We start from the raw sequence: 14,365 nt of genomic DNA on the forward strand, positions 1-14,365 counted from the left end.
TCTGTGATCGGCCCCAGAAGGAGAAATTGGCCAATTGGAACTAGGTGAGGCTTTGTCAGAGTATCTCTCAAATCCAAATCTCTGGTCCCCATCTCCAGAAAGGACTCCACCTTTTACTCCCTATTCTCCACCTACCTCAGGTTGTTGAAGCTTTCATGGCGGAGAGTTAGCAGGGAGAACTTCCGAGAAGAAAGGCTACCCAGCAACTTTGGGTCTGTTCCACCCACTGTCCACTCCACCCTTCGCTCTCCAGCCATTTGGTGTCAGTAGCAGTCACCTCTGTTATTCTCTGGTCCAAGATCTTGGGCACAACAGAACCTGATCCCCGAGCCGCTGGCTGCTCCTTGGGGAAAGGGTCTTCCCAAGCAAAGAAGTCCGACGACAAACAAACAAACAAACTCGGAAGGGGGAGGGGGAGTTGGAAAAATGGATTCCCTGACAAGAAGAGATAATAAATGAGAGGCGCTTTCAGATAGATATCTCAGACGTGAAATTGCGCCCAGCTGGTTGTGTAAGCAAACAAATAGTTTCATGTTAGGAACTCTCAACTTGTGGCTTGATGAATAGAACACGACAGAGGTAAATGGGTCTTTAACTCATTTAGGAATACGACTCTTTGGCTTCCCAAGTAAAAAGCCCAGTGATGCCACGGACCTCCGAACAGGCCCTTTAACAAGAGTTTTATTGGTTCCCACTTCTGTTCCCCCTCCCTCCCTCCATATGCTTCTTATGGTCTTCTATTTGCAGGACAATTAGGTTGTTTGTTCTAAGGAACAGGGGAGTTCCCCAAATATGAATCAGGCATTAGGAAATAAAAGGGCTGCCTATACAAGAAAAATTTAAAAAATAAACATTTTGCTTTTTTCTTTTCCTCTTCCTTCCTTTCTTCCTTTCTTTCTTTCTTTCTTTCTTTCTTTCTTTCTTTCGTTCGTTCGTTCTGTCTTCCTCCCCCTACTACTCTTAAGAGCTGTGTTGCAGCTCTCTAGTGTTCCTAACAGCAAGGCTGGTTTGTGAAGTCTCAGGGATTCTGCTAGAGACCTTGAGCCTCTACTAAGTTCTGGAGGGACAGAGTTCTAGAAGAACAAGCTGAACACGAAAGGACCCACATTCCTGTTCTGAGTTTTCTTTCATTCAGCCTAGTCCCAAGTCAGAAATGGTGTAGGAAGAATAGGGTGTCAAAGATCATATCTTCTCATTCTGCCTATGGTCTGTAAAGGCAATATTTTCAGGTAAGGTAGTTTAAACCTACTTCAAAGTCACTGAAGTTCTCTGGTGCCCAGCAAGTGTTTGGATTAAAAGAGAACATTAAACATGCCTAAGTCGTGGTAATTTCAAGAAGGAAGCCACTCTACAAGGGTTGCCTCAGTTTCCACTGGTTCTGGGGAATCCATGTCTCCATTTTCCCAATTTTTGGAGGTAGGAGCCGGTACTTACCCAGAACGACCTCCAGACTCACACCCTGCTTCGATGGCTCCCCCTGGCGCCTAGCATGAAAGCAGCTCAACGTTGTGCGCACTCCATCTGGCTATCCAGACAGAAAAGGTTCCCACCTGTACCACCTAAGCCTCCTGTTAAGGCCTGAGACCACAGAAATTACCTGAGCCGGAGAAAGCACTAGATGATCACAAGTTAGGCTATTACTACAGCCTGTTCTCAGCACTGAAAGCCCTGAAGTTGCTGGCCCGATCCTTTATGCACCCACCAAGGGCAGCTAGAAAGCCTAGGACGTTTCCCTGGTGTGTGTGTGTGTGTGTGTGTGTGTGCTTCCGGGTTGTTAGTAGGCTTCACCTACAACTTAGGGGCTGCAGTCTTGGTTCCTCAACATTTCCTTGGGGTGATCGGATTTGTGTGTGAGTGTGTGTGGTTTCTGTGCCCTGTGCTCTGAAATGGAAAGTCAGTGGGCTCAAGCAGCCTTAGTGTGAGCGCTCACTGACCATAACCCGGAGTCTCCTATCTTAGGAAGGAGACTTAAATCCAGAAACACAAGTTGTTCTCAGTGCATATTGCAGGTAGGTCGGAGGTTGGGGAATACTGCCCAGGATCCCCAAAAAGGCCACTGGGCAAGCAAGTAACCCTGGCTCCTCTTTCCCACTCAGCTCTGGGTTTCCTGGCAGCTGGAAGGGCCCCTGGAGAGGCCTGCTTCTCTTTTCACATTAGGACTGGCTGGGAGGTTGGGCCAGGATTTCAAAAGTCGCAGGGATTCTCTGATCAAAAGCACTCTCCAGACCCCAGGCAGCAAAAGTCAAATGACCCCCTTACACCCCTAGAAACCTGAGGAAGTAAGTGCCTTGGACATCTTGGATCCATGCTGTCCACCCTTTTCTACACTGGGGGGCTTGGACTGGGTCTCCATATTGAAATTAATTGAAATGTATAGTTCAGAACTATGAGAAATGTTTATATGTTTTCATCAGAGGGATCACGTTGTAATGAATATATTTTCATCTCATTTCCAGAAGGCAGGAAAGGTCGGTGAACTCTCCTGGCAGCTCGGCTTCCCTCCCTCTCAGCATTCTAGCTGCAACCCACCCTTGAACCCTCACTCTGCTGCTGCCGGTCAGTACAAGAGAATTCCCAATACTTCCTAGGAGGCCCCTGTGTTTAACAGGAATACCTCTCTCTCCTCTCTGCTTCAGGTATCTAGACTGTAGGAAAGTGAATTAAGGGTCAGTCTTCCTATGCATGAAATATAGCTAGTCCCCTAGTGGCCTAGTTTTAAGACCATGGTCCTACAGTGGCATCCTGCCCCATAGATACTCAGATTACTCAAAATGTCAACCAGGTGGGGCTTGCTTAAGAATTTGGGGAACCTGAAAACTTTCAGACAGTGAAGTGAAAGGGCAAGGTTATGGGTGGCTTCTAAAAGTGAACTCTTCCCTCATCTAAACCTGTCTGGGACTAGGGGTTGGGGGATCCGTGTGTAAGAGGGGTTTTAATTTTAAAGATACGGCTTTATCAATATGTTAAGGAAGAGCTCCCTTGGCAGTGTGTGTTTTCACAGCTCCGGCTCAGATTCCATAAAACATTCAGACTCTGAAATCTGTCGCTCGCCCCTCACCTCAATGCATGCCCAGCTAGATTCCTCAAAGAGAGATATCTGTCTTCCAAGGGCCCCTAGGGCCATAAGGCACTTTAGGGAAGAACCCAGTCTAACTTAGCTTCCTGACACCTAGTCCTACTTTCTGAGTTCAGCTTGTAAGTACCATAAAGTGTGTGTTGGGGGGTGCTTCTTTTGACACCCCCCCCCCACACACACAGGAGAGGTCCTACTGGGAACCCCCTTGACAAGAGCCTGAGAGAAAGGCAAACCAACCACAGGTGGGTAGATCTCCAAGAATGCATAAGAGAAACAAAGTCAGAATCCACGGTGCTTTGTCTCGGTTTGCCCAGAGGCAGGGAGAAGCAAGACTTGGAGCAGACAGTCAGTGGCCGTCCAGTCCACCCAGACTCAAACGCTTTGAGGAGCCCTCAAAACTCCACCCCACCCACAAAAGCCTGCCATGAAACCTTTGCAAACCCCTTCCAGCTCAGAAACTTTCCCACTGCAGTTAGAGTCTAGGTGACCTGACACTGGGTCACTGAAGCTGTGACGCCCATGTGCCTGGAAATTGTGCCTCAAAAGCAATTTGGCTTCCCCTGGCCCCTGACTCAGGGCTGTCCTCAGAAAGAATTAAAAAACAAACAAACAAACAAACAAAAAAAAACAAAACAAAACTCCTGTCTGGCCACCAAGGCCCAGCCTTCCCCTCCTATCCCATCACATACACAGCCTGGCCTTGCCTTCAGCTTTGCAAAAGTGATGTAGTGGCCTAAGAAAAAGGTACAGCCGACTTAGTACTGGACCTTAAAAGTCTCCTCTACCTCTCAACAATTCAGATCCTAACAATACTCAGTTATCCACAAATTATCCAGGAGCTCCTCTTGCTCTGAGGGTGTAGTTCAAGCAACCAGACACATGGGTTTTGCTAAATTCTTTTATTTTTGTTTAAATTTTCACTTCAATTTTAATTCTTGAAGAACAGCCTCGACAACATATATCGCACTCATTATAAGAAGCAAAGGGTTATATCAAAAATTATTAGTATAGAATCACAGGAAATCTGGTTTGGAACCAGAAAAAATACAAAACAGATATAGATACATAGACACAGGACAAATTTTTTATAATTATTTGGAAAATGTTATTTCCCCCTAATTCTTGTTCATTTTTGTTTATGCGCATACGATGTTTAAATTTTACAAAAAATGAAAATAAACACTAGTATTTTACAAAATGAATAACAATGTTCAGTGTATGTTTCTACATAGGATTCAGTCCACTTCCATATGAGTAGTTTTCTGTACAGAATATATCCACATCCATCCACAATAAATCCTGGAAGGTCCATCTATTTTATTAAATTTCTCATGGTCCTCTCTTCCAAATCGTTCTTTTTTTTTTTTTTTTTTTCATTTTCTCACCAGACACGAGGTCCTTTTTCTTTCCTTTCCAATGTACTTACAGATCAGATCCTAAATGAGTCTCCTTTTCTCCTGGTTTGCAGCTCAGGTTGCATTCCTGCAGAGTGGGCTGCTCTTGTTCCCAGCCCTCCTCCCGTCTGCCTGGCCTGCCTGGTCCATCATACCAGCATCCCCAAAGGCTTTTTAGTCCTTGGTCAGGGAGAGTCCTCTTAGTCTCTAGGGAGTCAGGGAGCAGGATTGGGTGGGAAACACCCAAAGTCTAGGAACACTGGATGGACATGTAAGGCCAGTTGAAACTGCTCCCTGACAGCAACATATCTCGGATGAGAGTTTCGATGGGAGTTTTACCTACCAAACGTACGAAGAAGAGTTGCTCGATGACAGAGGAGGACACTGTGCGAAGAGAGGGCAATCGCAGCAGCAGTTTGCCAAAGCGGCTGGGCTGGTTGGGGTACTGGCTTCTCACATACTCCTCCAGGGCACACTGTGATTTCTCCTGCAGGCTTTCGATGTGGGCAGCATCCGACAGGCCACAAGCATCTGCCAGAGCAGCCACAGGAGGGAGAGACAGGGAAAGGGGACAGATTGTTAGGTGAGTGAGATGGAAAGGCATACACACCATTAATATTTTGAGGGGAAAAGGAAAAAGAAATAGAAGAAAAGGAAAATAACTCCTTCCCTCCATGCCTCTTTGCCATCCTCTTTCCCACCCCCTACACAAATAACAATAAATCCAAGCCTCACCATGCTTGGGAGACCAGGAGAGAGGTGCACATGCACAGAGGTGCAACCTGGCCATAGCTTTGTTTCCCCTCTTTCACCTTTGGATTAAATAATGCATGATGGTGAATCCATGTTTGCTGTGTACTGCGACCTGTTCTCTCCTTCAGGGGAGCACATTTCTGGTTGTGCTCATTAAAAGGAAAGCATTTGCCCCTTTCCTGCTTGATTTTGGGGTGCTTGGAACCCCTGAAGAAATATACAGCCTTGGAAACAGTTTTTAAAGGCTTCTTCGAGTCTCCCCCCACCCCCGCCAACCCCCAACCCAGCTGACCCCAACCAGCAAGCTCAAGGAGAACCTAGATTGTGTAGTGAATACACGTGGCAGGGGATCGGGGATCACAAGCTGGCAGAACCGAGAACCAGATCAAGCCTGTGCTATACCAATATAGAATTGGAGATCAACTATATATGCAGGACAGAGCCCTGCAACAAATCCTCCTCGGTGAGAGTGGACACTTCTATCTTTCTTAGATCATGTAATTGAAAATTGGTCACATCTCTGTAAGCTGTATAATAACCAGGAGGAATATGGCTCAGTTACTCCAGGCTGCAGAAGGGAACATCTTCAGCAATCAGACACAAAGCTAGGCAGCTGAGGCTTCTGTCTCAGAACTGGGGTGTAGGGAATTGGGAGGCATGTGGTGGTGGGGAGACAGGATTCCTACAGCAGGGGCCAAGGGAGAAGCACACAAGGCACTTTATACAATAATGGCAACTGAAAACCTTTGTGGTTATTTCAAACCAACCAAAGTTCTTTTGGGTCATCTAAAAATACTTCAAGACAGCAGATTATCCTATATCCACTAACCAGGGCCAAGCAAAGGGAGAGGAGCGTGGAATCAGAGAAACAGTGGCCCTTCTCCCTCATTTCCTATGTTACTTCTTAATACAAGTAAGATGTATTTTAAAAACAGGAAGATCACAGAGGAACCCTTAGCCAGTCAGGAGGTTGGCTAGAGATCAAAGACAGCGCTTGCTAATATATACATCTGGGAAGGAATTTATGTATGACAACACCTGTAACAGAACATTGTATAATGGGGAAGTGTGACCCTAAGAAAACAACAAATTATTCAAAGCGAAATCTATGTCTGCTGTTTCCATTTTGTGTATCAGTCCAAGAACTAGGCTTCACAAAGCACTCTGCCACCTTCATCTACAAGGGTATGGCCTTAAGCAAATATTTAAATAAAACTGGTGATATAATTCAAGAACTTCAGAGGCAAGTCTCCTTTGACCCCAGGTCCAGACTGGGTTCCTCTCAGATGTCTAATTACTGCATCCAGCTGGTGCAGTGCATCCACACTGGTCTGAGTTGGGATGCCAGGGATTATTATGGCCAGCAAGACCAGGACAGGAGCACATCTTTGAGGCATTAGTACATAGATAGGGGACTCTTAGGTCAGCCCTTGGACCCATTTTCTAGCCTAAACTTGCTGAATGGCCATCACACAGACTTGTGTGTGATGTATTTACATATATCTTGCACTGCATACATTTTCTGTCCCTCACACCAAGGGGATAGTCTTAGCCACACACAACACAATATGAGAAAGACAACATGAGATGTTCCCTTAAATATCTATATGACATCTTCTTAAATCAGTAAAACATCAGGACCCCTGGAGTAAGTCACTTCCTCATTCTTTAAACAACTCCAAAGAGAAGTCTAGACAGGTACACTTTGGCCCTACACTGGCTGCTTTCAGGCCCTTCTACCTTTGAAATGGAATGCCTGAGACTGAGGCTGCCCCTTCAAGTACCAGTCACCTATCCCTGGTGGTCTTTATCATCCCAGTCACCTATGCCCATGGCCTTTATCATTGTGAGTCCTAGTTCAGGCCCACCTCCACACACTACTTAATCATTCCCCCCCAGTAGCAGGATTCTCCCATCTGTAGACAGACAGAATGAGTGTTTGAATCAATTGGTGGGTTGTGATGGTAAAGAGAGGTGAGCAAAGGGTGTAATTTAGTACATATTTGCCCCCATGGATTATACTCCAGATAAGAAAAGGAGACAGAACATAGAAAACCCATGTCTCACTTTTTATATGGTATTGTCAATGTGAGAACCTTTAATATTTCTTCTACAGTATAAGGAGAAGAAATTATGTAAATAAATAACCATTACTGCTCAGGCCCTCCCGGTTTAGCCTTTGTAGAGCAGAGAATATATTTCATGTTGTGCATTCAGAAGAGTTTAGTGTTCAGGAAATATAGATGTAATCAGCTGCCATAACTAGAAATCAAAGTTATTCTTGTGCAGAAAATGGATTTATTGTATTTATGTTAACTAGATGGTTCTTTTCAGAGCCAGTCTCATTTATTTGAAGGGATATTTAGGTGTATGAATTAAAGAATTTTTTTTCAAAGTAAGTTCAGGTCATGACCTAGTCTTTGGATGATGTCCAGAATATTAAGGATTAAACACACCATCCGGAGGCCAAATGTGAAAACCACCACGGGGGATGCTCATGCCAGCTTCAAATACTTAGCCAGAGCAAGCCATATTGGACAATATGTCTAAAACTGTCTTTTCCATCATTCAAAGTTTTCTTAAAAGTTGGATGGCGTAGGGAAGGCTTCCCGTGAATTCTCTTCTTCCAATGAAGTCCCTTCTGGCTAGCAATCAAAACAAGTTTAGTCAAAAGTGGAAATGTGCTGTATGGAAGGGGGTGGGTGAAGGGGGGTGAATTACTACTGATAGGTTTATTTCCATTTTCAGATATTCTGTCTGCGATTTTCCAACAAAATAATGTTACTATTCATGTCTCAGCATCCCTTGCACCTTGGAGACTTGGTTCAAAAAAACTCCTTTGGAAAACTTTTTTTTTTTTTAAGTGAAGGGACTTTTCACAGGAATGTTTTAGGATGGAAAGTTTAAAAGTGAAGGTGCATAATTCCACAATGTTCCCTGCAGCCCACACAATCCTAGGCCTGCCTTCCCCCACTCTCTTTCTCTGGGAAATGGCACAAGACCAGCAAAGTAAAGGGTATTTGGAGAACTTTAGGCGCATAAGGAAAAGAGAAGGGAGACCTTTGCTGAGAAAACCTCTGTACAATTCCCCGGCACACACTTCTGCTTTAAGATACTTCACTGGGTGGGATTTTACAACCCTAGCTTCTCCACACTGGCTCCCTTCCTGGTGGATTTGGCTAAACGATGGGTAGGAGTGCACCAGCCAGGCCTGGGCCTGCCAGAGTCAAAGGACCCTGCTCACTGCTTCCCAGGCTCTTTGTCACTTTTGAAAAACACATTTCCATCAAGAAGACTTGTTAAGATAAAATGCATTCAAAGTCGGAGGAAGCTATTCAATAAATCTTCCATTTGTTTTAAGTTTTGCACTTAAAACCCTTGCAAAGAATGACTCTCTCTCTCACAAGCAGACCTGCATTTGCACTGAAAGTAAAAGGGGAGGGGGCAAGTCCAAGGCTCTAGCCACCTTGCATACAAATGAGCTGCTCTTATCTAAATAAATTATCTGCTGCTCAGATCGATATTAATACTACATTTGCTACATTACAATATTGTGCAAATTTTAGTGTCATTTTAATACAATGTAAATATGACTCTCCATGCATGGAAGTCGAAAAATCTTGATAGATTATCCCACTGCTTCCTGTTTTAACAAGGCCTTGGGAAAAAGAGTTTTGCCATCTCCACTCATGAATGGTTTTAATTTGGCTTTTGGAGGGCCTGACTAGGATAGATTTATTAGAATGGTTTATTTGTTCTCCTAATCTAGGAATTAAAAACAATAGTGTCAATAACGGTGGTAAAATTGCAACTAACCTTGCTTATAGTGAGCAAAGCCCAAGATCCATCTAAGCAGCTCTGCCCAAGCAGAGTTCTTTCTGGCTTTGTTTGTATTTCCTTGTTACCTGCTGTCCCTAGTGTGTATATAGTTCCCTCTTGTAGGTTCCAATAATAAAAAGCGGATAGTGTTCTCACAGGCTTAGACCAGAGCCCTTCAAAGGCAACGTTAATGCACTTTCCTGGAAGTTAATTTGAACCATCTATCATAAGAGAGATTGTTAACATGCATGCTACCACCGCCTACACTTAATTTGATATTTTAAGGCATCCTTTTAAATTTCTAGTGTTTGTGTGTTTGCATAGCTATGAAATTTATCTCCCGGCCCGGAGTGCTCTCATGCTTGCGGGTTTTACAGTATTGCTTTTGTTTTTTATCTTTCTTGTTTAGATCGAATCCGTTTTTTATGACCCTCAATAACCTCAGCAACTGCAAACATGAATGGTTTCCGATAAGGGAAAATCAAGCAGCAATAAAGCGAGATTATTTATGATTTATTTGTGCGTATTCTTCCCTTTCCGCCTCTGTCTGTGTCTCTCTGTCGGGAAACTCATCCAAGGAGTGTGCCACACAGACTAGGAAGCCACCTTCCCACGTTCTCTTCTTCCTTCTGTATCGTTCCTCCCACAGAAACACCGAGCTCTTGTACACACACACACACACACACACACACACACACACTCACACGCGCGCGCGCACACACACACACACACACACACGCACACGCACACGCACACGCACACAGAGAGTTCACACACAGAAGCTAGACGATCCACAATGCCCTGCCTCCCTAGACACACAGTCGCCTCACTCTCGGGGCGCGCTGGGTCCAGGCCATCCATCAGGCCAGGCCGCTGGCCTCACTGAGCTTCCTCCGCTCCAAGCACCACTACGCTCCCAAGATGGCAGCGGCGCGGTCGGCGACAACCACATACCCGGGCTGCAGACCCTGGGCAGGCCCAAGGTGGCTTGAGCGCCCGGCCTCACAGCGACAGCGGCGGTGCGGGAGCTGCAGGATGCCAGGGACTCGCCTCGCCATGCCCACCAGCTCCCCGCACAGTCTGCCCTCCTCGCGACCGCATCCTCACCTGACGTGAATAGCACGATGGCTTTGAGGCAGCTGTACTCGGCAGAGTCGACGTGCAGCGCCTTGAGCTTCTCCACCTGTTCCTGAAAGATGCGGATGTGGTCCATGAAGGCCACGACGCGGTCCGCGGACATGGGCGAGGCGTGCAGGCCGGCTGCGGCCAGCAGCGGCGCCACGTGCAGGGGCATGGAGCACTGGGCCGCGTTGAGCACGAACAGCTCGCTCCAGGTGAGGCGCAGCAGAGACACCTGGTCCGTGATCTGCAGATCCGGGAAGAACGGGATGTTGCGGGCCCACTCGACGGCGCTGAAGAGGAGGCGGGCTGCCAGCTCGCAGATGTTCTCGATGCCCATGATGTTGTTGGGCTGCATGCACTGGCTGCCATAACGCGACGTGGGGTAGGGCTCTGCGCGCAGCAGCAGAGAAATGTAGCCAGACAGGTAGCAGTGGCCATTGAGAGGATCCCCGTTTGTGAGTGCATACTGGCCTGGATTGGGCTGGGTTGGAGGCATTCTTCCTCGCTGAACCGCTGATAAAAAGAAAGAGAGAAAAGAGGCAATGTGCATCCAGGGGGGCTTGTGAACATCGCCGAGCCGCAGCGCGCACCCAACGCACTGTGGTTCTTTCCTGCAGTCACTCGCTCCCGAAGCATCTTCTCCTGCTTGCTGGGTCTTACTCACAGATCACACTGCTAGGAGATCTAGGGTGAAGTCATCTACCTTCACCGGCTCCGTGTGTCCATCCATAGTCTGCATCCCTGGCTATTTTAGCTAGAGAAGAAGAACTAGGCCTGACTGCAAGGCCCCTAGCTCAGGATGGCTAAGAAAGTACCACCCAACCTCCCAGCTACTAAGAAGCAACACAGATATAAATGAAATCCTTTCAGAATGATACAAATCAAAGTTTCTCTTTTAAAAATGAAACCTGAGAAAGCCACAAACCTTAGAGTACTCTTCACTTGTAAACAAGCAGCAAGTGTATAAAATGTTCCCATAATCTCTAAAGTGCTACAGAATAATTTTTAAAAGATACAAGTTATATATATATATCTTACTGAGTTGGACTACCAGCAAGCATAACACACACCTCCTCCCATCTTCCCTCCTCCAGACTGCCCCATACAAATTTCTCACTATTAAAAGAAACAGAAAATTAAAAAATTTCAAAGAAGTTGAACTTACAGTAGCCAAACATATTGAAAAAAAGTAGGAACTACAATTAATGTCTGTCCTGTGCGATGCCACTGCAACCTGCAGCCAGCTTTGCCCAGTGAATGCGCGAGCTTGCAACTGCAAAAACACTGGATTCATTACCCATCTGAATGCAAAACGTAAGCATGCATTGAGTTCTTAAAGCTGACCAAAGTTTTTTTTTTTTTTTTTTAAATGTGTATGTTTTACTTCAACAGTGCCAGCATTTTCAATTGCCATGTAAACAAAGACAACTCTAGGGAAAGTTAGGGCTACTGAACTGCCATCCCCCAACAAATTAGTAGAGCGAGGTCCATGTCCACAGAGCTGTCCTACCTCAGGCTCTACATCATTTTCTTTGGTTCTAATTCCAACAAGAGTTTCAGTGCGGTTTACGCTCTTTGAAACACAATGGTTAGAATACTTTTTCTAATTATAGTTTTGAACTTGGCAGTTATTTTTCAATTAAATGAGAGCACAATTCAAAGTTTTTTTGTTTTTTTTTGTTTTTTGTTTTTTTTTTTTTCAGATGCCTAAACAATCTCCCTGGAGCTAGCAATGGAGTCGTCATATTTGCCTTCTCCTTGAGATCTGAAGGAATTCAATTTCTTTTCTTGTGGCATATAAAATATAATTTTGAAGTCAATTACAAGAAGAAGTAATCTATGTTCTTCGAAATTGACTGGTTCACTAATTTGACTATAAGATATGTTTAATGATTGCCAGGAGATAAACTTTAACTATAAACCGCTAAATATATTTGTAAGAAAAGTGTTCCATCTCATGCCACATGAATATGAAGCATATCCAAATTAAACATCAAAAGTTGTGCTTAATAAAAAAAAAATCTCACACATCGATTAAATGATGCAGAAGCTCAAGCCAGCTGCAGTCTGTGCATTATAGCCAGATCAGAAGGATCGGTAAATGCCGTTGTAAATTGTAATTTGTATGCAGTATTTAAGCAGAGGGTGGAGTTTGATGAAGAAATAAAACGAGTATCAAGCTTTAAAAATGACACTACTATGAAAGCAGGGTTCAGTCACAAACTTTCCTTTCAAAGTATAGGGGTGAAAACAAGGCCACAGCTCGGGAGGAGGCGGCCCCAGATCCCTGAAGAGGAGAGGGAGCCAGTGAACAGGCCAGAAGCCCCCCTTCCCCCCTAATTAGACCTACAAGTGCAATAAATCTCACTCCTCTTTTTCCAAGCTAAGCTTCCTAAAGGATGGTGGCAGCAATGAATCTATGGTTCAGGGTCCTCCAGCCCCAGTCCTCTCCCATTATAAATAAAAGGTACGATGAGGCAGAGGAGAAAGTAGAATGGGAAAAACAAAAAAAACCAAAAAACAAAAACACACACGGAGAGAAACGGTTTTCTGCAGAAAATCATCACCCCTCCCAAGTTCATGCTAGCACAGCCCCAAGCATCCTCACACACAAGCGGGAACGAGACACACACGGAGCACATCCAACAGAGGAAGGGAGGGATTTTTAAGCTACAGCTCACGATCCCAGGGACACAATCTTGAGCAGGCAGCGGGCGGGGTGGAGGAGCCGGGGAGAGGAGCGCAGGGCGGGAGGGGGAGGCAGCGGCAGCGAGCTGGGGGGGGGGGGACGCTGGGGGAGGAAAGCAGCGAAGACTGGGAAGCCCGGACCGGCTGGGACCACAGAAGCCCCATCCCCACAGCCACAGGCACCAAGGCGAGAGAGAAAGAAAGAGCAGGGAGGCGGGCGAAGCGCAGGGAGAGAAGCAGAGAAGAAATATTCACCTTCCCGCCTCATGCCCACTTTGAGGCACTTCTTGAGGCGGCAGTATTGGCACTGGTTGCGGTGGTGCTGGTCGATGGGACAGTTCCTGTTGGCACGGCATGTGTAAGTTAAGTTCCTGCGGACGCTCCTCTTGAAGAAACTTTTGCAGCCCTCGCAGGTGAATTGGCCGTAGTGCTTGCCGCTCGACTTGTCCCCGCACACCACGCACTCGATGTGCTGCTGGCTCTGGCCTGAACCGGGCGGGCCCTGGCCCTTGTCCCCTGCCGTGCCGGGGGTGGCGGGCGCTCCGGGCTGGCCCGGGGTCTGCGGCGTGTGCGGCGCGCCGGAGCCCGCCTGCTGCTGCTCGCCGCCGCCGCCGCCGCGGGCTGCCTGCGCTGCGGGGTTGGGGCCGCCGGGGTTGCCCCCGGCCACGTCGTCCTGCGGATCTCGCCAGCTGCTAACTACCATTGCCATATCTTTGGGCCCAGGGAGCGCTGGGGGGAGCCGAGCTGCTCGCCGAGGGCCGCGGGGCGCGCGGGCGCGCTGGGAGGGGAAGGGGAAGGGGAAGGGGGGAGGGGGAGGGGGCGGGGGGCCCACCGGGCGCCCCGGGGTCGCCGGAGCCGAGCCCGAGCCGGGCACCGGCCTCTGCCTGCGCCGCCGCCGCCGCCGCCGCCGTTACTGCCTCAGCCGCCCCGCTGCTGCTGCGCGCCCGCCCGCCCTGCTGGCGTTTTGTTGTGGTTCCTGCTGTTTTCTTTCTCTCTTTTTGCAGCCCCCCCAGGCTCTCAGGCTCCCCCCCCCCAACACCCCTGCTCCCCTCGCCCGCTCCCCCCGCACTCCGTTCCTGGGGGGGCCTCTCTCTCTCTCCCCCCTCCCCACCCCCCAGCGAGCGAGCTCCCTTCTCTCGCTTTTTTCTTCTTCCCCAACTTGCAAAATCAGAAATGGCACAGGCGGCAGCCGGGAGCGGCGCGGGGCGCAGCGCCGGGGGCGGCGGGCATGGGCCACGGCGCGCGCACACTCTCGCCCTCCGCCTCGCCCGCACCCCCGCGCACACACACACTCGCACACACACTCGCTCACCCGCGCCGGGCGCCCGCCCGCCCGCCCGCCCGCCCGCTGGCCGCTGGCCGCTGGGGCTACGCGCAGAGCGCGGGCTGAGCCGACATAGAGGAAGCGGCGAGGGCGGCGGCGGCCGCGGAGGAGGAGGTCGCGGCTGCAGACGCTGCTGGAGGAGCTGGCCGCCGCTGCGTGCTCCGCTGGAGGAGCCCGGGCCCGGGCGGG

General features: G+C 48.1%; 1 protein-coding gene and 2 long non-coding RNA genes across 8 annotated transcripts in view; 1 reads left to right on the forward strand and 2 right to left on the reverse strand.

Moving 5' to 3' along the window:
• Positions 1-898, reverse strand: part of Gm38604 — a 54,031-nt gene extending 53,133 nt beyond the window's left edge. Inside the window, exon 1 of the long non-coding RNA XR_003950645.1 lies at positions 136-898. This is a non-coding gene — a long non-coding RNA (predicted gene, 38604). The remainder of the gene's footprint in view (positions 1-135) is intronic.
• Positions 899-3,958: 3,060 nt separating this feature from the next.
• On the reverse strand, positions 3,959-13,861 carry Nr2f1 (nuclear receptor subfamily 2, group F, member 1). Of its 6 annotated transcripts, none has more exons than XM_017315378.2 (4): positions 12,192-13,068; positions 11,330-11,437; positions 10,150-10,677; positions 3,959-5,001 (listed from the first exon to the last, which is right to left on the reverse strand). In XM_017315378.2, exons 2-4 carry the CDS (start codon positions 11,340-11,342, stop codon positions 4,721-4,723), a joined length of 822 nt encoding a protein of 273 aa, XP_017170867.1. In that variant the 5' UTR covers positions 11,343-11,437; positions 12,192-13,068; the 3' UTR covers positions 3,959-4,720. The 6 variants fall into 6 exon arrangements, with proteins under 6 accessions (XP_017170867.1, XP_030103000.1, XP_006517148.1 ...); XM_030247140.1 differs by having other exon boundaries at positions 12,773-12,896; NM_001347539.1 differs by lacking the exon at positions 12,192-13,068 and adding an exon at positions 11,090-11,155 and having other exon boundaries at positions 3,961-5,001.
• Positions 13,005-14,365, forward strand: part of A830082K12Rik (RIKEN cDNA A830082K12 gene) — a 38,548-nt gene continuing 37,187 nt past the window's right edge. The window contains exon 1 of the long non-coding RNA NR_045195.1: positions 13,005-13,210. This is a non-coding gene — a long non-coding RNA (RIKEN cDNA A830082K12 gene). The remainder of the gene's footprint in view (positions 13,211-14,365) is intronic.

This window comes from Mus musculus, chromosome 13 (genome assembly GCF_000001635.26).
Source record: "Mus musculus strain C57BL/6J chromosome 13, GRCm38.p6 C57BL/6J".
In the NCBI taxonomy this organism is placed as follows: Eukaryota; Metazoa; Chordata; class Mammalia; order Rodentia; family Muridae; genus Mus; species Mus musculus.